This window comes from Sphaeramia orbicularis, chromosome 15, assembly GCF_902148855.1.
Source record: "Sphaeramia orbicularis chromosome 15, fSphaOr1.1, whole genome shotgun sequence".
Lineage (NCBI taxonomy): Eukaryota > Metazoa > Chordata > Actinopteri > Kurtiformes > Apogonidae > Sphaeramia > Sphaeramia orbicularis.
In genome coordinates this window covers 12,137,412-12,161,924 of record NC_043971.1, presented here as the reverse complement: position 1 = coordinate 12,161,924, position 24,513 = coordinate 12,137,412, and the positions used below count along the sequence as shown (strand labels likewise).

The 24,513-nt window shown below is 34.8% G+C and overlaps 1 protein-coding gene across 1 annotated transcript in view; it reads right to left on the bottom strand.

Moving 5' to 3' along the window:
* The window catches only part of ttc7a (tetratricopeptide repeat domain 7A), a 169,700-nt gene that overhangs the window by 47,115 nt on the left and 98,072 nt on the right, over window positions 1-24,513 (bottom strand). Inside the window, exons 17-20 of the mRNA XM_030156433.1 lie at window positions 21,973-22,089; window positions 18,326-18,438; window positions 12,836-12,970; window positions 134-336 (exon numbers count right to left, since the gene is read on the bottom strand). Of these exons, the coding sequence (XP_030012293.1) occupies window positions 134-336; window positions 12,836-12,970; window positions 18,326-18,438; window positions 21,973-22,089 (568 nt within the window). The remainder of the gene's footprint in view (window positions 1-133; window positions 337-12,835; window positions 12,971-18,325; window positions 18,439-21,972; window positions 22,090-24,513) is intronic.

Genomic DNA, 24,513 nt, shown 5'->3' with positions numbered 1-24,513 from the left:
TTAATATTTTCAGTGTAATTTTTGTATTTCACAAATTCATCCCGCGGGCCGGAATGGATCCTTTGGCAGGCCGGATTTGGCCCCCGGGCCCCGTGTTTGACACTCCTGATCTAAAGCTTTGACTATTTCTCACCATGTGAACCAGAATGCGCTCTCCTGTGGGGTGGATGGCCAGGGCTTCGTCGTAAAGGCCTTTGGCTTCGTCCAGTTGGCCTCGGAGCTCAGCCAGACGGCCTCGCTGCAGCAGCACCGAGTGTGAATTGGGGAAGATTGCGCTGGCTTCAGCTATGCAGAACTGTGCCTCCTTTAGCCGGCCGTCCGCCATGAACAGCTCACCTTTTGGAGAAAGAGTGAGAAAGGAAAAGGAAACAGGAGGGTTATAAAAGGACAGGGGGGGAAATCAAATAATAGAGGGAAGAAGAGAAGGTTAAATAAGGAGAGGGAATTACAGAAGGACAAGAAGATAATAAAAGAAGGCTTTAAGCAGGGGTGTCAAACTCATTTTAGTTCAGGGGCCACATTCAGCCCAATTTGATCTCAAGTGGGCCGGACCAGTAAAATAATAACAGTGAAAAAAGTAAAATTAAATTAGGATAATGTTAACATCTACAAAAATTGGAATAACATGAACAACTGGAAACGTCATAAGAAAAACAAGTACAATTTTAACAATATTATGCTTCAGATTATCAGTTTATCATTTACACATGTGCATTACAACTTACATTACAATTACAAATACACAAAACATTTAATAACAGGCAGAATATTGGTAAAATTGCATTTACTTATCTTAAGACACGTCAGGTTATTCACATTTTTTGTAAAATAACAGTTTTTTAATATTAACATTTTCATGTAATTTTACTTTTTTACACTAAAACAAAGAGAAAATTTGCTGTTTTCATTATTTATAGGTTTAATATGATCATATTGTACTGGTCTGACCCACTTGATATCTAATTGGTCTGCATGTGGAATCTGAATTAAAATCATTTTGACATCCTCGATTGTTAATATCGTCGATGTAATTTTTGTATTTCACAGATTCATCCTACGGGCCAGACTGGATCCTTTGGTGGGCCGGATTTGGCCCCTGGGCCGCATGTTTGACACCTGTGGCTAAAAGGAAAGATGGGAAAACTAAAAATTAGAAAGTGGGACCAGTACATAATAACCCAGTGGTTCCAAACCTTTTTTTAACTCGTGACCCCATTTTAACATCACAAATTTCTGGCGACCCCAGACATTCAAAATGGAGCCTTATTTTTTTTTTGCTCAAATTAATTTGTTTTTGATCATGTAATAGTTTGCTATACTATGTTGCAAATAAACATTAATTTTAGACAACATTTAGTCTATATAATATATATTATTATGGATGGAGGCAGAAAAGCCAGGTGTAGATTACTGCACAAAGGGAGAATTTGATTTTCCTTGGTCAGGATATGTACAGTCAGTCCAGCTTGGATTTACAAGGCTGACAATTAATACTGAACAAACAAGAACTCAAAGTATGAATTATGAAAGAGCTGCAGCATCTGAAACCGACCACAATGAACATTTGACAGATAAACAGAACCACAGTGCTTCAGTTTCAGCTTCAGAGTTTGTCATGTCTTTTATGGATTGGGATTGTCTCTGTCAGTTTACCATATATTTTTTATTAGTACATTTTTTATTTTATCAATTAATACAAATTTCTGGTGACCCCATTTGAATTCGAGGCGACCTCACAGTTGAAAAACACTAGATTAACCCATTAAGACCCAGTGCTACTTTGGTGACAGTTCCCAAATGATTATTTCTCAACATCTAACCTTTCTTCAGTCATTTATGACCCTTTGTTGTAATATTATCTTCTTTACTTTGTGTGTTTTCAGTGAAAATCAGGTATTTTCCAATATTTAATTTACTGATCATGTAAATGTTCACAAAATCTCAGATTAAAGTTGAGCCTTAATTTATCAGAAACAGAGAAACTGAACAAAAAGTGACTTTTTCAGCAAATATATAAATAACTCCAGTCTCCATCCAATGTCATTGATCAAACTCCATGGGTTTGATCAATGTTGTAGAAGATGACGGTGTTTCCATGTTCACTATGGAGCTTCTGAACGTCTAAATGGGTCATATCTGATAACCATGAAAAGATGACAACTTCCATTTTCAAGTGCTTGAATTTTAGTTAAATGATTGAAAGTGTTTGCAATTATAACTCTATGATATGATTTATATATTCATTTTTAATATTAACTCTGCCAGGTTAGATGCCAAAGCAAAGCTACTCACAAAGAGGTGACACATTTTGAAAAATGTCAACTCCAGGTAAATTTTTATCTAAACCCATAAAGACCCAGTGCTACTTTTGTGGCACTTCCCAAATTAATTTTTCTTCATATCTAACTTTTCTTAACCATTCATTATAGTATTATTCTCTGTATTTTGTGTTTTTTAATGAAAATTATGTATTTTCCTATATTTAATTTACTGATTGTGTAGTTGAAGTCTATTATATCAAAAATTGAGGAAACTGATGAAAACGTGACTTTCACAGCAAAGATATCAATAATTTAATGTAAATACAAGTGTGTCCATCCACTGTCATTGATCCAACTCCATGGGTTTTACTAGTGAATCAATGTTGTAGAAGATGATCGTGTTTACACATTCACTACGGAGCCTCTGAACATCCAAATGGGTCATATCTGATGACCATGAAAAGATGACAAACTGCATTTTACACCAATTATTTACATGTATTAATAGGTTTAATGGCTCAGAAGTTAATAAACATTTTAGATCAGTAGATGATTTTTGGTTACCAGTGGCTGTTTGGGTCTTTATGGGTTAATCTTTGTCTCGGTGCAATTATATCTGAAGAACACAAAGCGACTTCCTTTTTTTGAATAAAACTTTGTGTTCTCCTTTATTTTCTAAACTTTTTGCTATTATAAAACAGAATTTTACATGTTTATAGCGTAATAAAACACACATCATTGTGATAAAAAGTGAAAAATAAATAATTGTGAGTATATGTATTAGTGTAGATGTGTATTTTAACCCAGTATAAGGTGCTGTACTGGAAAAAAGATGAGAAACTGCATTTTACACCAATTATTTACATGTATTGACAGGATTAATTCATCAGAAGTTATTAAACATTTTACATCAGTGGATGGTTTTGGACACCAGTGGATGTTTGGGTCTTTATGGGTTAAAAGGTGAGGTAGCATGTCCTAGGAAAACATAATGTGTAAATAAAGCCCAGGTTTGTTATGCATTCTGCGTTCTTTAATAGCTGTCTGAGTCTTCATGGAAATTATTTTTTTATGGAAAATGTAGTCCTGCCAGAAGTCTTGAAAGCTCGTCTTTTAGACTAAATAAAAAGGGCCATAAACACTGAGCTCCACATTCTACATTAACCCTCAAAGACCGGTGACCAAAAGCATCAACTGATATAAAATATATCACTTTGGAACCACTAATCCTATCAATACATGAAAATAATTCAGATAAAATGCAGTTTGTCAGCTTTTCAGTGGCAGATTTGACCCATTTAGATGTTCAGAAGCTCTGTAGTGAACATAGAAACACTGTCATCTTCTGCAACATTAATACACCAATAAAACCCATGTAGTTTGACAAATGACAGTAGTTGGTGATGATTCTTTTTATGTTCAGTTAGTAGAATCATTGGCTGAAAAAAATCATTTTTTTTCTGTTCTGTTAGATAAACCTGTAATAATTTCCTCTGAGCCTTTATGAACATCTGTATTTTCACTGAATAATGTGAAGTACAGAGGGTCATATCGTAATGACTGGTGATAAATCAATGTTATTTACATGTATTGACAAGATTAGTTCATCAGAAGTTATTAAACATTTTACATCAGTGGATGGTTTTGGACACCAGTGAATGTTTGGGTCTTTATGGGTTAAACCTACTACACTCTCAAAAATAGAGGTACCAGCTTGTACTTAAAAGGGTACAAATGCTTGTCGCTGGGGCTGTACTTTTTTGAGAGACATTTCTGTACCCTTTCGAAATGGTCCATTTTTGTACCTTAAGTACTTTACATAGAAAGAACACTCTCGTATAGTTGACAATGCCATGATGTTTAAAGTTTGAACCGGTGGCCTAATTGAGGAAAAAAAAAACGGCATAGGCAAGCTACGACATCAAGACATGGAGGTGTGAATGAAAACTTGATAAAACAGAGATTATGGCAATAATCAGAGGTTCTAATAAGCTAAATAAATTATTAGGCTATTATCATTGAGCTAATTGGGCTATTAACCCTCCGGTATCCGGGTGCGCCTTTTAGGCACACTTTGCACTTCGTGTTAAAAAACTTCATATTATTTTTCACAATTTAAATAAGGTTAGAATTCAAAAGTTGTTCATTTTTGCATGAGCTTTAAAATTCTGGCCACCAACTAAAATTTGCACATTGTAAACAAAAGAAAATTACAAGACTAGCATCTGTCTCTCAGGTGTGCCTAAAACGCACTATTTCTTCCATTTGATCTGTATGATTAGGGCTGACCTTGATTTACAAAAATACAATCAAATTAGAGCAGAAAAATAAATCACTATATAATATTTAATAGTTGGATTTATAGGTGTGCTTTTTTGGCACACTTGGTGACAGATGCTAGTATTTTTGAACATTTGACCTAGCACCAAAAATAATCATGCAAATTAACCAATGTTGGAGTTAATCATTGACATCTGCCAGGATGAAAAAAATCAAATAATATGTGATCGACTTTTTATGTAGTATATTGAAAAAAATTATTTTTTTTGTGTTTTTTGCATCCAAAAAAATTACATTACAAACATGGCATTTAAAGGGTTAAAAAATGTGACAATTATTGAGTATTTGGTATTTTTATTTACGACTCAACTTGATGAAATAGAAAAAAGTGTAAAAGAATTAAAAACAAACTGTATGACATTTTTTTGACATTATTCCACAAGTGTGCGAAAAATGCACACTTGGTGCTTAGTAAGGGCCTTGCTGGACAGGATACCGGAGGGTTAAATTAAAACACAAATTATTATTAAACATAATATAGAGTATTTACAGTATGATATATAATAAATAATGTCCTAAGCCTAATGTTTGAACTATAATTAGGCCTACTGTTAAGATATCCAAGCCTATAGCCTATTCTCATGGTCTACACACCATTTTTAATTCTGCAGGGCACCTTATAGTACAAATTTGTACTTTACATAACTTTGGACCCTTTTTCATAGTCTAAAGGTGCAATTCTGGCCTCCTAAAGACCAATATTTTACTTTTAAGAAAACATTCTCTAAAAATGTACTTATAGGTACATAAATGTTCTGATCTCATACCTCTATTTTTGAGAGTGTAGTAATTTGCGAAAAGGACAGAGAGATGACATAGCTGTGGGTTCAACAGCATCAGGATAAAATGTAAACTGTCCAGCACTCAAACACAAAACACTGCACTCAGATGGACACACACACACACACTCACACACACTTAAAGACAGCGTGAAAGAGAGAGTGGGAGCGATGTAGTGCCTGGGAAGTCATGAAACTCTTGCCTAAATATGGCCATCGCACACTAAAGCTCCCTGCCTCCTTTCCTTGCTGCTGCTGGGAAGAAGACAAACCACACACACACACACACACACACACACACACACACACACACACACACACACACACACACACACACATTCAGACGCACAAACATTCACGCCTACAAGCACGAAACTGTCCAATAAGACCTCACGGCTGACCCGAGGACAATCCCCTAGAAGCTGTTTTCGACCAATGTCTGGAAAGGACTGTGGCGCGGGGGAACTGTCAGTCATTCTCATGGGGTGACGGGGTCAACATCCAGAGAAACCCTGAGAAAGAACCCCTCCAGGTCTAAGCACTCTCACTGAAAGCGCAGTGTGTGTGTGTGTGTGTGTGTATGTGTGTGTATGTGTGTGTGTTGTGGCGAGATAGTGAACTGTGCTGTGCAAATATATTGTACGCGCCGTCTGCTTCTGGGCGCTGTGCGAACCCATGTGTGTGTTTGGTAGCGGATGTTTTATTTGTTTACCTGTGTCTCATGGAGGCACAGATGGGAAATACTTACATGAACGCTACCTCTGTGAGATGAAAAAGAGCCGTTTCCCAGCTTCAGGGTTCATTTTCATGTCCTCAGTTCAGGGAAATAGGATTCGCTGAACGCTCTCTGGTTATGTAAAACCTTTTTCTAGACCTCACCTGAGCTCTGAGAAACAACTTTTAGATCATTGCAGGCAAATATACGGACCATTTATGTCTTTGCAGGTATGAACGGGTAACAAATTAAAGGAAAATACAACAACAGTGCTCTATGGCGTATGGATTGTACACATCTGGAACACAATTCTTCAGAAATGACTACCTCAATTGGTGTTTTGTTGCAGGATTTCTCCGGTTTTTACTTAAATTTGAATCATTTTAATACCTTTTTAAGTCCACTATGAATGCAACTCTATACTGATACGTACACAAGGTTCTATGAATTGCTTATCTTCCACTGGATGCCATGGAGTTCTAATTTGTTATTTCCAACAGGCTCCAAACAAGCACTCAATGTCCTTTTCTCAAGTAAGATTGGGTCGAACATGCATATACCTATATTAACCCATAAAGACCCAAACATCCACCGGTGACACACACCATCTACAGATCGAAACTGTTAAATACCTGCTGATCCAATATTCCTATCGATACATGCAAATAATTGTTGTAAAATGCAGTTTTTCATCTTTTCATGGTCATCAGATATGACCATTTGGACGTTCAGACGCTCTGTAGTTACAGCGGAAACACATCTTCTGCAATATTGATTCACCAGTAATGACAGTGGATGGAGACACTTGTTTTTACATTCAGTTAGCAATACCTTCGCTGAAAAAGTCACTTTTTATTTATTTTTTCTGTTTTGATATAATAAACTTTGAATTTGCTCTGAGTTTTCATGAACATCTACATGATTTGTGAATTAAATACAGGAAAAAAAACATGATTTACACCCAAAAAAGCAAAATACAGAGGATTATATTATTTAAAAACTGGTGATAAATCATTTAAGAAAGGTTAAAAATTGAGAAAAATGAATTTGGGAACTGCTGCAAAAGTAGCACTGGGTCTTTATGGGCTGAGTGAAAGGAACATTAACAGGAACTTTGAGAAGTAGATGATGTATTTTTCACATCAGCCTACACAGCATATCACAACCCAACAAATATCTGTACCGTTTGCATTAGTGCTTATTGGTACCGTCTTAATTTTCTTTTGTACTTTCGTTACAGCACAATCAACACACTATTTTCCCCAAAAACGAATCTTGTTAAAAGTTGCTGTATGTCACCTTATTTTTATGATTCATTTAGAAATAATCGAGTTTGGTTTCCTTCAGTGCTGGGCCGAGAAGTACAAAGTCTTCACCTAAGAGATTCTTTTCAAAGACACACAGCAAATAACATTTATTCCGATTTACAGTTTTGAATACAAACTGGTGGATTCCACGAACCTGCTCCTACAGATATAAACAGTTCATGCTATGTTAATTTTTAATTTATAAAGAATAAAAGAGCCTCCTAAATAGCCCTGAATCTTAAAAACACTGATGTTAACACTTTTCATTAAAGTGATGTTAAATTTAAAGTACAATTTATGTAAGACTTTGATAACATTTGAGTTTTAAGCACCCTATGCACCCTCAAACCACTTAGTAGAATAGAAGTGAATATGATAGAATAGAATAGACTTTAATTGCCATTTGCACAGATAAATCGCTGTATAGGTACATTGGAATTCTTTTGCGTTTCCCTGAGTCATGGAATCCAAAGAAAAAAGACAATGACAAAAACAGAAACAAAACATAAACAGCTAAAACACATAAAAATAGGACCAATGGTCCTGTAGCTTACCGGCCAAATTAAAAGCTTTGGGAAATGTATCCAGATGCCATTTATTATCACCCAGTTATGTGTATTTATTATATTACAAAAATAGCCCATGTTTTGGTCATATTCCAATCAGATCTGTCAAAAATTCAAATTCCAACTTCATATCATTGATACTTACTGATCCACTTCCTATCTCTTATAATGGGAACATTTTTCAAAGTCGCACCAAATCCAGAATCAGATCCGGATGGAAATAATTTCAATACCTTGTGTTGACATCATCATACAGAAGCTGTATACCAAGTTTGAAGTCAATCAGAACTGTAGTTTTGGAGAAGAAGACGATTAAAATTTTTTCCCCATAAGAGCCCATGTTAAATTTTCCATAAGTTCCCGGATCCAGAAGAAGATCCTGATCAGCATGTGGCCATTATGTTTTGGTCATCTCCCCATCAGGGCTGGACTGTAGAAATTTACACTGGATATCATTTATATTTACTGAGTTATTGCATCCATCCACTTCCTATCTCTTATAATGGGGACGTTTTTCAAAGTCGCACCAAATCCAGAATCAGATCCGGATCCAAATAATTTCACTGACTTTTGTTGACATCATCATAAAGAAGCTGTATACCAAGTTTGAAGTCAATCGGAATTGTAGTTTCGGAGAAGAAGACGATTGAAATTTTTGTAACGGACGACAGACGACAACAAACGACGACAGACGACGACAGACGACGACAGACGACGACAGACGACGATGACGACGACGGACGCTGCATGATGACAATAGCTTACGGCCTGTCAGGCGGTAAGCTAAAAACAGTTATTGCACAGACAAACACAAATACACACTTGTATAATAGAGTACTGATCAGAAAAAAGTAATAGTAATAATAGTAAGTTATGGAGGGTGGGATGATCAACTTATAAGAGACCAATCCCATCAGGTTTTTCTTTTAATATGTCACCAGTTTGCACATATTTGTGTTTGTGTGGTCACATACAACAAAGTGCATCCCTTTTTTTGAAGTGCCCTCTGTGTGTTTTTTCCTACGAGCCTGATCAGGATGTGAGATTGGGAGCGGAAGTGACCATTGAGAGGAGGAATGTTGGGAATTAGAGGGCAGAAGGGGGGCTAGAAATGGCTCAGGCTTTAGTTAGAAGACACACCCATGGTTTAACACACACATACACACTAAGCATGTACACAAACCCAGGAGCAGGGATGTTCTATTTTGTCTTTTACAGAGGGTTCAAAGGTCAGATGTAGAAAAAAAAACCTTCAAATTACAGTCGGCCACAGGGGACATGACCCCGCCACCCCTTAACAGTCCTTCCCCCTGCAGCCAGCTAGTGTAATATAACACACTGGTATGCCGGTTGCATCACAGCTCTCTGAATCTCTCTCCGTATTTTCATTGTATGGATTCCCATTCCCATGCCTCATCCACTCCAGCTGAGAGGATGGATGGATGGAGTGTTGTTTGCCGCCGAGCATCTCTGTACTCCACTCCTTTCATTTTCTGCTAATGCTCTGCTCTCCTGTGAACTTCCACTAGCAGACTGAAGCTGAAGGGGTGGAAGTAATAGTGGTATGCATCACTGCCATTCTGCCCTTAATAGAGCAGTAGCCACATGTATGCAGGTAAAGTGTGCACTCCTACCTAAGGTATGCAGTATTCAATGGCACTGAAATGGGTCTAACCACTAAATTGTTAAAAAATCTTCCATGTTTACCGTTATTTGTGAAGGCGGTTGTAAGACTGAATGGCTGTAGAAATCCACACTAAAGACCAAAGCACTAAGCCGCTTTTTTTCTGTCTTACACATAAATACAATAACCCTGTTAAAACTGAAACCTGATTTTTATGATTCATTTAAAAATAATTTGGTAACGCTTTATAATAAGTACACATTATGAAGCATTAGTTAAGCATTAATAAATACTGAATTTATCATTTATTAAGCATGTTTCTGACATGAATACACATTAGTATATGGTTTATAAGCACAGTTATAAATGTTTTACTCATCATTAATAAGAGCATTAGTTATGGATTAACAAATACTGAGTTCATCATTTATAAAGCATATTTCTGACATGAATACTCATTAATACATGGTTTATAAGCACAGTTTTGAATGTTTTACTCATCATTAATAAGAACATTAGTTAAGCATTAATAAATACTGAATTTATCATTTATTAAGCATATTTCTGACATGAATACTCATTAATATATGGTTAGAAGCACAGTTATAAATGTTTTACTCACCATTAATAAGAACATTAGTTAAGCATTAATAAATACTGAATTTATCATTTATTAAGCATATTTCTGACATGAATACTCATTAATATATGGTTTATAAAAACAGTTATAATGGTTTTACTCATCATTAATAAGAACATTAGTTAAACATTAATAAATACTGATTTCATCATTTATATAAAGCATATTTCTGACATGAATACTCATTAATATATGGTTTATAAGCACAGTTATAATGGTTTTACTTATCATTAATAAGCTCATCTACAATGTGCTTAATGATTGTATTTTCATACTTAATAAATTATGGATTCAGCATTTAAACATTTAGTATTGCATCACTTACAAACCAGTTTTGATGTGCATTTATGCTCGCACGTACACTATTCAGACATGTACTAACAGTTAGTGAATATGTTAGTGGGTATTTTATACTAACTCACACATTTATTTTCCAATAGATGTCGTATAAACAGTTATTAATACAGGAATTCATTATTTCAGGTAGTTTTAAAGCACTTACCACTCATTAATTAAGTATATGGTGTAAGCTTATCTAAAGTGTGGGCGATCTATGACATATAAAGCATTTACAAATGAGATTTAAAGGTTGGCAATGCCTAAAAACTCACAAAAGTTTCAGTTATTCTAACAAAGGAAAGACACAGCACATGGGATTATCAAACAAACTGCATGATTGACTGATTATGATTATGAATGATGAGTAAAACGTTTAAAACTGTGCTTATAAACCATATACTAATGAGTATTCATGTCAGAAATATGCTTAATAAATGATAAATTCAGTATTTATTAATGCTTAACTAATGCTTCATAGTGTGTACTTATTATAAAGTGTTACCATATATTTTAGATAAGGAGTTTGGTTTCCTTCAGCGCTGGCTGATCAGTGTTGGGCAGAGAAATGCAAAGTCTTCACCTAAGAGATTATTTGTAAAGACATACAGTAAATAACATTTATCCCGATTTACAGTTTTGAAGAATGGCCAGAAAAGTATTTCTACAGATCATTATAATGTCACAGTGGAGCTGATCTTTGATCTTCTGGAAATAAAATATTATCTTTTAATCTTTTTACATGTTTATGTGAAGCTGTTTTCATAATTAGTGCATTATTTTGTGAGTTGTAGCCAAAAACATGTCTTATTAGATGCTTGTGCCGTTTAAAGACTAAAATCTGGCATCCTCTTCAAATGTTTGAGCCAAAATGAGGAAAATCTTTCAAAGTGATCCTGAGATTTCTTGTTCAGGAGAGTTGGATGGACTGATGGGTCACATGGAAAGGCTGAGGCAGAAAATTATGCATAACTAAGCACATAAATAACTCCTCAAAATTCAGCGTACCATAAAAGACAGACTGCATCTGGACATCCCAGTCTTTGTTTATAATATGCCAAGAGACATTAGTGCAGTTTGTTTGTAGTTGAACAAAAAATAAAACAATGGTGATAATTGACCTCACTGTGTTTAAACATATGTATGTGTGGTCCAAGAATGGATCCTTGGGGTACACCACTGGTTCCAGCATGTTAAAAGCAAAACTTTCTAATTTGGCTAAAAGGTCAGGAGATACAGTTAATGCAAAAAGTGAGGGTGTCAAGGAATGAGCTGTTTTTGGTTTCTTTGTTTCATTCATGCTATCTATTTGAATTGTATGTGCTACGTAATATAACACTGGAAAAAATCTAAATCTTACCTAGCGTATTTTTGTCATTTCTAGTCAAAATATGTCATCACACTTAAAATAAGACATAATCACTTGAAGAGTAACTTTTCAATGAGATATAAGAACTTTTTTTTTAGACAATAGATCTGGAAAATCTTATTTCAAGAAATCTTACCAAGATAATTTTCACTTTTTTTGCTTGAAGTAAGCAAAAAAATCTTGAATTAAGCAACAAAATCTGCCATTGTTTCTACAGATGGGACTAGTAGATCTGTTTCTGTTACCATCTCAAATGAATACCAATGACCTGACACACAATTTGGAGAAAAAACAACCATTAAGGTGGGCTATGTTACATGCTAAAAACATGCTATCATACAGTAGCATGCAGAAATGCACTCCATAATAACAAACATGAAAGGATGCTGAACACAAGCAATTTTTTCCATAATCATTGAATGACAGATCAAAATGTACCAAAAATGAAATGGAGATCCTGTTTTGCAAGAGAATTTTCACTTTTTCCATTGGCAGATTTTTTTTTTTTTTCTTGAATCTTGAATTAAGCAAAAAATCTGCCAATGGAATATGTGAAAATTATCTTGGTAAGATGTCTTGAAATAAGATTTTCAAGATCTATTGTTTAAAAATAAGTTCTCATATCTCACTGAAAAGTTACTCTTTAGGTGATTGTGTCTTATTTTAACTGTGATGAGATATTTTGACTAGAAATGAAAAAAACAGACTTGGTAAGATTTAGATTTTTACAGTGAACCTAGAATGTACGACAAATTCATGCCACATTGCTATGAAGTCTCCATGAATACGGTAAAACTGCTGACCTGTAAACCAGATGGGTATAAAGGATAGTCCAGTACCAAACATGAAACTGGTTTTACTGTTTCTGAATTGTGTTTTAGTTGCGTTGTTTTCGTACCAGCCTGCAACCAAATGCGTTCCAGCGTGGTCCAGATGTATGTGGGTCCTTGGCGACGGGAGGAGCTGAGGTCCGACACCTCAGATAGCGCCGCTTCAAGACGAGACGCTGCAACTGACGAAGGGCTCAGAGATCCTGGGGATACAGTAGCATAAAAAAATTATTAGACCATCAAAAGTCATCAGAAACAATGGTTATGCAATCAAGTACTACCTCCTGTGTGTATCATGTGACTAAAACAGACAGAAAAGAAAACATAGAATGCCTAAAAGCCCTGTTTTTGTCAGTACAACGCCATAGATACTGATGTAAGAACTGAAGTGATTTTAGTTATTATCAAGAAAACCATGGAAAATGGATAGATATCAGCTCTGAAATTAAACTACTATGAGCTATTGTTGTTGTTATCATTATATTTGTCCAAACAAATGTACCTTTAGTTGTACCAGGCATTAAAATTTAACAAGAAATTGAAGAAAACAAGGGTGGTCTAATAATTTTTTCCGTGACTGTATTTGTAAGGCTTCATATAAATTGCCACAATAATTAATTGCCACAAAAACTTGATCTAATTTAATTTGTCTGTCTTTTATTAATTACTTTTTCTCTGTACCCCCCTAAATATACTTTTTTAGCCAAGTACCCCCAACTCTCACTTCAGCAACTTTGATTGAAAAAATTAGGCTAAATTTGTTCCTGTGCCAAAGGTGTCCGTTTATATTTTCAAAACTTTGTCAACAAACAACATATATTTATTTAGCTATTGATGTAAGAACTGAAGTGATTTTGGTTATTATCAAGGAAACATGGAAAATGAATAGATATCAGCTCTGAAATTAAACTACTATGAGCTATTTTTGTTGTTATCATTATATTTGTCCAAACAAATGTACCTTTAGTTGTACCAGGCATTAAAATTTAACAAGAAATTGAAGGAAACAAGGGTGGTCTAATAATTTTTTGTATTTGTAAGGCTTCATACAAATTGCCACAATAATTAATTGCCACAAAAACTTGATCTAATTTAATTTGTCTGTCTTTTATTAATTACTTTTTCTCTGTACCCCCCTAAATATACTTTTTTAGCCAAGTACCCCCAACTCTCACTTCAGCAACTTTGATTGAAAAAATTAGGCTAAATTTGTTCCTGTGCCAAAGGTGTCCGTTTATATTTTCAAAACTTTGTCAACAAACAACATATATTTATTTAGCTATTGATGTAAGAACTGAAGTGATTTTGGTTATTATCAAGGAAACATGGAAAATGAATAGATATCAGCTCTGAAATTAAACTACTATGAGCTATTTTTGTTGTTATCATTATATTTGTCCAAACAAATGTACCTTTAGTTGTACCAGGCATTAAAATTTAACAAGAAATTGAAGGAAACAAGGGTGGTCTAATAATTTTTTGTATTTGTAAGGCTTCATACAAATTGCCACAATAATTAATTGCCACAAAAACTTGATCTAATTTAATTTGTCTGTCTTTTATTAATTACTTCTTCTCTGTACCCCCCTAAATATACTTTTTTTAGCCAAGTACCCTCAACTCTAACTTCAGCAACTTTGACTGAAAAAATGAGGCTAAATTTGTTCATGTGCCAAAGGTGTCTGTTTATATTTTCAAAACTTTGTCAACAAACAACATATATTTATTTAGCTATTGATGTAACAGCTTAAGTGATTTTGGTTATTATCAAGAAAACATGGAAAATGGATAGATATCAGCTCTGAAATTATTTTTGTTGTCCAACTGGAGTCATCAAATGAAAGTATAGTGTTACAGTTACAGAGAAAGGGGTATTAACTCCTGTGTACAGTCATGGAAAAAATTATTAGACCATCAAAAGTCATCAGAAACAATGTTTATGCAATTAAGTACTAACTCCTGTGTGTATCATGTGACTAAAACAGACAGAAAAGAAAACATGGAATACCTAAAAGCACTGTTTTTGTCAGTACAATGCCATAGATATTGATGTAAGAACTGAAGTGATTTTGGTTTTTATCAAGAAAACCATGGAAAATGGATAGATATCAGCTCTGAAATTAAACTCTTATCAGCTATTTATGTTATCATTATATTTGTCCAAACAAATATACCTTTAGTTGTACCAGGCATTAAAATGAACAAAAAATTGAAGAAAACAAGGGTGGTCTAATAATTTTTTCCACAACTGTATGTTAAAGGTATATTAAATATATTTAAAAAAAAGTATTTTCCAAATGCCACTTTTGTCAAGTATCATTACTGCTACTTTTAGACTTTTAGACAAACTGCCAGCACAAATCCATTTTTGTGTCAGTTCCAGATTGTATCCAGATTGAGTTTATAAAATCAGGACAGCAAAAAAAAAAAAAAAAAACAGCATGAAATGGGATACATCTCAATAGGGACGCTGGCCACTCAAATCAGATTTCAAAGTATCTTTTGCATCACTTGCAATGCGACGAAAAGAACGAGGACAGATGGCTAAATAAACTGTCCTCTGGCACTTTGTGGGGAGGCTTCTGGACAAAGTTTGAAGGAACACAAAGCTGTAAAGTCACTGCATGTCCGCTGACGCCTATGTTGTTACCACAGCAACCCTGACAGATAGTTTGGTGATGTCTGGACACACAGATCTGATCACTTGCAAATAACAGTGCAGGCAGTCTGTCTGGAAAAACCTGATTTGAGGAGTTCGTGGGCAGCTTTGTGCAAATTAACTCTTTATAAGGCGACTGACTATTTTTGGTCATTTCCACATACATTACAAGACAGTGACAGCAACAGTTCCAGTGAGGCAACAATCTCAGGTCCAATGTGGTCTACAGGGTCTGCAAGGTCCACCTCTGCCCAAGTCCATCTTGTCCCAGGTCCAGACTGAAGACCAGAGGGGACGGGGCTTTTTTTGGTTGCTGGTCCTAATCTTTGGAACTCTGAACATTGGAGCTGCTACTTTTGAGTTTCAAATCACTGCTTAAAACTCACTTTTAATATTTTTAATACATGAACTACGTGTCAGTATTGTTTTATTCTATTTACTGTCTTACTTTTATTTTGTTTCATGATTATGTACCGCACTTTGGGGCAGTAGTGTCTGTTTTTAAGCGTGCTATATAAATAAACCTTGACCTCTGCATGAACAGTGAGTGTACCTGCTTTGTTAGGTATCATGAAGTGAATGTAAGGAATGACGCTCATTCAGGATAATGTGGATGTGGACAGGTGTCTGGATCAGCACTTATGTTGGTCTAATGTTCTAAAATACATGTTCCTTTCAACTTGCATGTCTTTTTCTTGTATTTTTTATATATACTTCTTGTTTTTGTTTTTGCCACATACGGGGAAGGAACTAAATATGGTAACTTCATTGACTTCAATTTTCTACATGACAATATATATATTTTTTAAATTTCACAAAAGTAATAAAGTCTTGCTATGTTCTCCAATAACACACTATGGTTGAATGCCATTTTGAACATGAAGGGGTAGTGTTGTTGTGATTCTCAGGAAGGGCTAAGGCAGAGGGCTGTATAGCCCTCGAAATGGAGATTTTCCAGGACCACGCTACGAATGGAGGGGTAGAAGAAATTTCCCATAATTCTGTTCGAATCATCGGCCAGATGGAGGTAAACACAGCCAAAAAGTGCAGCAGTGTGATGAAAGAAACACACAAATGTATGTATTTTCTTCATAAACAACTTAATTATTTGATCAACCGTTTAATGCCGTTTTAATGTGTTATAGATCGCATTTCTGCAGCTGATAGTTGACAGCCGTAAAAACATGACCAAAGCTCATGGAACGGAGACAGTTACAACTACTGACGGCATGGGGAATACTTTCAGAAACAAAGTTGTTGCATCTGTTTATCGTGGCATATATGACTGCTGATGATGTAACTGGTCTCAAAGGGTTGTCCCATTTCACTGGAGAATGTTTCAACTCCTACCACATGCAGCTCTGTTTCAAAGGGTAGTGCCAAATGCAAGGGCCAAGGGGTAGGGGTAAGGGGGAGGGCTGAGGGGTGAATTAGGATTGGGCCTATGAGCGCCCTATAAAGGGGTAAAAATCATCTATCGGCTAAAATTTGCTTAGAGGTCTTATTTCTGTCTTTGTGCATAAGAAATCAATATAAGTGAATCCCCAAAGGAACTTTGTGTTGGTAAATGCAACTTATGCAAATTTACAGGATTTCAGTTCTGTTGCAACATGTTGATGGTCATATGAACTATGTTTTCAGGTCAAAAATGTCCAATTTCATCACAATTAATGCTATATTTTCATGTCACAAATGGCCAAGTTATATTTGAACTGAATTTACCTGAAAAACAAATATTCTATTCTTCTAGATTCCCCAGTTTTTCTTACAAGATTCTATACTACATATCACATGTTTTATTTTTACAGGTTGCAATGTTGTAACCTGTATTGCAACCATTATTGCAAATTTGATTGATTTGATGATTGATTGAATATGGAGTATGGTGCTGATCCATCCTGCTTATGTTACGCCAATACATACATTAAGAATGTCACACGTCACTTTTTAAATCAACAGTTTTCTAATAATAAGCATTTTTATAAAGAAATAACAATTCTATATTGTTATTTACTCTTTAGTATGATGATAAACTATACAATAAATAATTCTTATCCTAGTTTTTGCACAGGGATCATTTGTGGAAACGGTGACATGGCTGCCGAGCATCAGTATGATGGGATCTGTAACAACCATGTCACATCCGTCCACTGCCACATTTTGTGTTTTTGTGTCAGCTGTTATTGTTTTAGATCCACAATACTAACATTTATGAATAAGAGGATTATTAGCAATAGTAAGTACATAAGTTTATAACTAATAAAGTACTGGTACTGACCAGAGCATCATGGGTAATGTCACGTCCGTCCACCAGCAAAAGTTTTCACATACACGTACTATTCAAAATCCAATATTTCTGAAAATAGAGCTTCCACTGTCAAATAATATCAGTAGTCTGTGCACAAATGGATTAGCATTATTTTAACACAGTTCTAGGCATTTCTTACAACTTTTTTTTTTGACAAAAATGGCCACTCATTTGACCCCCTAAGTAAATTTTAGCCGCTATAAATCTTTATGCAATGCTTAAAAGACCGACTAAAGCCATGAGAAACACAGAGGAGTGGCACAGTGTTAAAAAGCATTTCCTGTGAATGACTGGCAGGTTCACATCATCCTGACCCTGATAGAAATACACAGGTGCGGCAAACACTCCGGTCACTGATATTTAAACAGCACATCTGCTCCCTTAAACCGGGTGGCAGACAGGCAAACATTAATCCACAATAGGTCAAATGCTCTGGGAAATGAACCGACCTACACATTCACCTTTCTGCTGGTATTTATCCAACCCCAGAGCGAAAAAAAGAAGGCATTTAATTTACAATAATCAATTCACTATGTTGTGTTTTAAGTATCCCCAGTGGTAGAATTCTTCATAACATAACTTAGCACTGACCGGTAGAGGTGTCTTGAAAGTCAGGCAGGGTGAGGTGGATAGAGGGTTTCCTGGGTCCGCATCCGACCTCTGACCTCTCAGCCATTGGTATACTGCTGCTGTCGTCAGTCTCACTGCAAAACACACACACACATACAGTATATACAAACACGAGCACGAATGAACAGCACTTTAACCCATAAAGACCCAAACATCCATCGTTGACCAAAAGCATCTACTGACCTAAACTGTTTATTAACTGTTGATCCACTAATCCTATCAATACATGTAAATAATTGGTGTAAAATACAGTTTGGCATCTTTTCATGGTCATCAGATATGACCCATTTGGACGTTCAGAGGCTCTGTAGTTACCATGGAAACACCGTCATCTTCTACAACACTGATTCACCGGTAAAAGTCATAAAGTTTGACAAATGACAGTAGACAGAGACATTTGTTTTATGTTCAGTTGTTGATATCTTTACTGAAAAAGTCAGTTTTTCTTCAGTTTCTTCTGTTTCAGATATAATAACCCTCAACTTTAATCTGAGCTTTTAGGAACATCCACATGATCAGTGAATTAAAAATAGGAAAATACTTGAGCAACACTGAAAACTCACAAAATACAGAGGATAATATTACAATAAATGGTGATAAACCACTTAAGAAAGGTTAAATAGAGAGAAAAATTCACTTGGGTACTACCACAAAAGTTACACTGGGTCTTTATGGGTTAAATTAACACACACTACATATTAAGAGCTCAAATAAGATGAGTCTGTGACTTATTAGCATATTACTATTTAACACATTATTAACAATTTGTACATAACAACATTATAACAGCATCTGGGAAAATAAAAGGTTAAAATATGTCTCAAATATTATAAGATTGTTATGTCTCTCCATGGCTGATATTGCACTGCTGTAATTTTATTTTTTTTCCCATTTATTTTTTATTGAGTTTTTTACCTCAGTAGTGCAAAAAAGAATATCTAAACAATAGGAATTGTTTTTATATAGAACAGAACATATAAAAAGCACACATTCAACAAAACAAAAAACTAAATTAAAAAAAACAAAACTAAACAAACAAACAAAAAAAGAACATCACAAAGCAAGCCACCTATCGTACTGCTGTAATTTTCTTTGGTAAAAACAAATATTTATTCTTCATGTGGTTTCCCCTTATGGTATTCCTATTGTATTCCATTTACTTGTGCTTTAATTCTTAAGGTCTTATGTCAGAGAATGTTTGGTTTTGTGGAAAAATGAAAATATCTAAATAAAAAGTAAAAAAAAAAAAAAAGTCCCAAATCCAAGTCGAAGTGGGGCTGTATGAGGTATTTGATGACACCCATTGTACTTATGACAGAATAGTGAAGCTACTTCAACTTCTTTGATCCCCATTTTACATTTTAAAGCACAGGTGTCAAACATACGGCCCGGGGGCCAAATCCGGCCCGCCAAAGGGTCCAATCCGGCCCGCTGGATGAATTTGTGAAATGCAAAAATGGCACTGAAGATATTAACAATCAGTGGTGTCAGAATCATTTTAATTCAGGTTCCACATACAGACACATACAGTCCAATTAGATTTCAAGTGGGTCAGACCAGTAAAATATTATCATAATACCCTATAAATAAAGACAACCCGAAATTCTCTCTTTGTTTTTTTCGGTGTAAAAAAGTTAAATTACATGAAAATGTTTACATTACCAAATTATACTTTAACAAAAAATGTGAATAACCTGAACAAATATGAACAAACGGAAATATCTTAAGAAAAGTAAATGCAATTTTACCAGTATTCTGCCTGTTACTAAATGTTTTGTGTGATTGTAATGCACATGTGTAAATGATAAACTGATAAAAACGAGGCATAACACTATTAAAATTGCACTTGTTTTCCTTAAGACAATTCCAGTTGTTCATGTTATTCAGATTTTTAAGGAAACTTTGTAGATGCAAACCTGATCATAACATAATTTTACTTTTTTCACTGTTATTATTTTATTGGTCCGGCCCATTTGAGATCAAATTGGGCTGAATGTGGCCCCTGAACTAAAATGAGTTTGACATCCCTGTTTTAAAGGGTTAATATGGATTTTTTTGAGCTATATGATGTACTCCATAGTCAGTGTATTTCTTACGCTAGATGCCAATCTGACACAAACACTGACACATTACTGTACTGCTGTGGATGGGGGCAGAAAATAACTCAACTCTTGCTAAATTCTCTAAAACTGATATTGTATTAAAGCTATTGTTTGCGCAGTTAAAAAAAAAACATATATATTCAGGTCATGATGCTAACTCTACAGTGCTGCTATGTGGGTTTGTGTCTGTAGCTTGAAATTTGTGTATTTCAGCAAACAGTGATGATTATACTACAATCCTGACTCAGACACTGGCACTGATGACCAGACAGGCTTAACAACAACAGAAGCAGAGATCAGAGGAGCAAAATAAACAACAAAAAATACCAGAACGCAGAGGCTGCATCAAACATATGATATAAAACAGAATTTCTTTGACTGAATCAAAGTCCTACAATTAGAAGATCCTTTCTATTGTTTACATAAACAAACCCCACATGCCAAATTAACTCTTTCATGCATAGTGGTCACTACAGTGGACAGCTGATGTCTTGCATATTAATGGATTTTGTTGTTTTAGTTCCAGATCAGCGAAATAAGTGGTCGCACACACTGCAAAAATCTAAATCTTACCAAGGGTATTTTTCTCACTTCTAGTCCAAATATCTCATCACACTTAAAATAAGAGGAACTTTTCAGTGAGATATAAGAACTGAGTTATAGACAATAGATCTGGAAAATCTGATGTCAACAAATCTGACCAAGATAATTTTCACTTGTTCCATTGGCAGATTTTTTTGCTTGACTTAAGCAAAAAAAAAAAAAAAAATTACTCTTTAGGTGATTATGTCTTATTTTAAGTGTGATGAGATATTTTGACTAGAAATGAGAAAAATACACTTGGTAAGATTTAGATTTTTGCAGTGCACGCACCATCCCATACACTGCAATTCACACTGTTACTGTAACTTTACTGTTCTTGATAAACTTGATCTGCACTAACATGTTTGAGTGTAAATCAATTGCTTTTTATTATTATTAAACTGTAATTAACTGGTTTATGTGGGTTTTTTGCATATTATCTCCATGAAGTGAGTAATGACTAGTATTAGTGTATGTTAAAATGTGAGAAATCATCAGATTAGCTGCAGTAAAAATGTTTTTATTTCATAGTTTTCACACAGTTTATTAGTAAATACATTTCTTTGCTTCAAAAATGTAATGCATAGTGTACAGCTGAGTGGACATTTTTGCTACTCTATGAAAAATGGGTTCATAAAAACTATGACAATCGCGTTGTTTTTTTAATGCCTCGAGGAATAAAAACACTCAGGAAAAAAAAAATCTTGATTAAGGCTCTTATAATTCATGCATAAAAGGGTTAATATAAATGTTTATATTACACTTAGAATATCTTGATAATAATGTCTGTATTTTTCCATGATTAATGGCTAAAATGTTTCCCTCATTTAGAATCAACATACAATAAAGTAAAGCAGTATAAAAGAGTCTTCAGTGCATGTACGCCAAGTGTCATAAATACACATCCTGCAAATGTCTACAGACCTGGAGCGGCTGATATCATATCGGGTTTGCCAGCGTTGCAGCATGTCCTCACAGGTCTGCAGGGCTGCAGCCGAGCCGAAGAGGGCCTCTTCAAGCTTTACCTTTGTGAACAGCAAGCTGCAACACAAAACATGCATGCATAATTCATATTTATTTAATGTTTCACTGTCCCAGCACCACATTACGTTCTTATATGCACATTGGTTGTATTTCTACATAGTTTTGCATCAGTGCTGAAAATGCCACTTTATTAGGAATAAAGTAGTTTATAGGAATGGACCCAAAACAAGACAAACCTGTTCTTATTGTCTGTGATAACATAAGGTATTTATACATAACATTGTATTAAAATAAGCTGATGAAAATAGCAGGTTTGAGATGTAAGCAAATACTTGTTTCCTACTGTAAAAGTTCAGTGAATGTTTTCATACCATGTTATAAATTAGCTATAAATTTATAGATGAATGAATGAATGAATGAATGAATGAGTAGTTTATTTTTGGTCTGCACAGTAATCACCATACACAGTACAACAACCACAATAAACACAAAAACCAAAAAAAGTAATAGGCTTGAAGCAAAAGCTTATTTTTTGCCTATCCTTTTCACCTAACACACCACTTACATTAACCCTTTCATGCATGAATTATGAGAACCTTAGTTGAGTTTTTTCCTGGGTCTTTTTATTCCTCTTTAGGCATGAAAAAAAACAAAAAAACAATGCAATTGAAATTTTTTTATGAACCTACTTTTCATGGCGTCACAAAAATGTCCACTCAGTTGGACACCATGCGTTTAATTTTTGAAGCAAAACAAACTATGTGTTTAAAACCCATCATAAAAAAGTGATAAACTGTGTGAAAAATATGAAATAAATACATTTTTCATGCAGCTAATCTGATGTTTTCTCCCATGTTAACATACTCTAATACGAGTTATTACTAACTTCATGCAGACAATATGCAAAAAAAAAAAAAACCTTTTTGATTAAAAAAAACCTGTCAATTACAGTCTAATAACAATTAGCAATTGATTTAACACATGTTAGTGCAGATCAGGTTTATCAAGAACAGCAAAGTTACAGTAATGGTATGAATTACAGTGTATGGGATGATGCACCAGTGTCCACTGTGTTGGCTGATATGGAACGAAAACAACAAAACCCATGAATATATAAGAGAACAGCTGGAGAATAACTGTCCACTGTAGTGACTAGTATACATGAAAGGGTTAAATTAAATGTGAACGTCATCGAGGATTTGCATCATAACAAAAGAATAAATAACAACAAAAACAAATCTACCAACCCCATTTAATATTCCTGAATAATCTTATACTTAGGACATTTTTTAAACTGTGTCAGACAAGTAAACAACTTAAGTGAGGTAACTTGTTTTGATGGGACTAAAGTGAGGTAACTGGTTTAGATGGTGCTAAAATAATGTAACTGGTTTGGATGGGACTAAAAAAAATTAACTGGTTTCGATGGGATTTACATGAGGTAACTGGTTTTGATGGGACTAAAGTGAGGCAACTGGTTTAGATGGTGCTAAAATAATGTAACTGGTTTGGATGGGACTAAAAAAAATTAACTGGTTTCGATGGGATTTAAATGAGGTAACTGGTTTTGATGGGACTAAAGTGAGGTAACTGGTTTAGATGGTGCTAAAATAATGTAACTGGTTTGGATGGGACTAAAAAAATATAACTAGTTTTGATGGGATTTAAATGAGGTAACTGGTTTTGATGGGACTAAAGTGAGGTAACTGGTTTAGATGGTGCTAAAATAATGTAACTGGTTTGGATGGGACTAAAAAAAATTAACTGGTTTTGATGGGATTTAAATGAGGTAACTGGTTTTGATGGGACTAAAGTGAGGTAACTGGTTTAGATGGTGCTAAAATAATGTAACTGGTTTGGATGGGACTAAAAAAAATTAACTGGTTTTGATGGGATTTACATGAGGTAACTGGTTTTGATGGGACTAAAGTGAGGTAACTGGTTTAGATGGTGCTAAAATAATGTAACTGGTTTGGATGGGACTAAAAAAAATTAACTGGTTTCGATGGGATTTAAATGAGGTAACTGGTTTTGATGGGACTAAAGTGAGGTAACTGGTTTAGATGGTGCTAAAATAATGTAACTGGTTTGGATGGGACTAAAAAAATATAACTACTTTTGATGGGATTTACATGAGGTAACTGGTTTTGATGGGACTAAAGTGAGGCAACTGGTTTAGATGGTGCTAAAATAATGTAACTGGTTTGGATGGGACTAAAAAAAATTAACTGGTTTTGATGGGATTTAAATGAGGTAACTGGTTTTGATGGGACTAAAGTGAGGTAACTGGTTTAGATGGTGCTAAAATAATGTAACTGGTTTGGATGGGACTAAAAAAATTAACTGGTTTTGATGGGATTTAAATGAGGTAACTGGTTTTGATGGGACTAAAGTGAGGTAACTGGTTTAGATGGTGCTAAAATAATGTAACTGGTTTGGATGGGACTAAAAAAATTAACTGGTTTCGATGGGATTTAAATG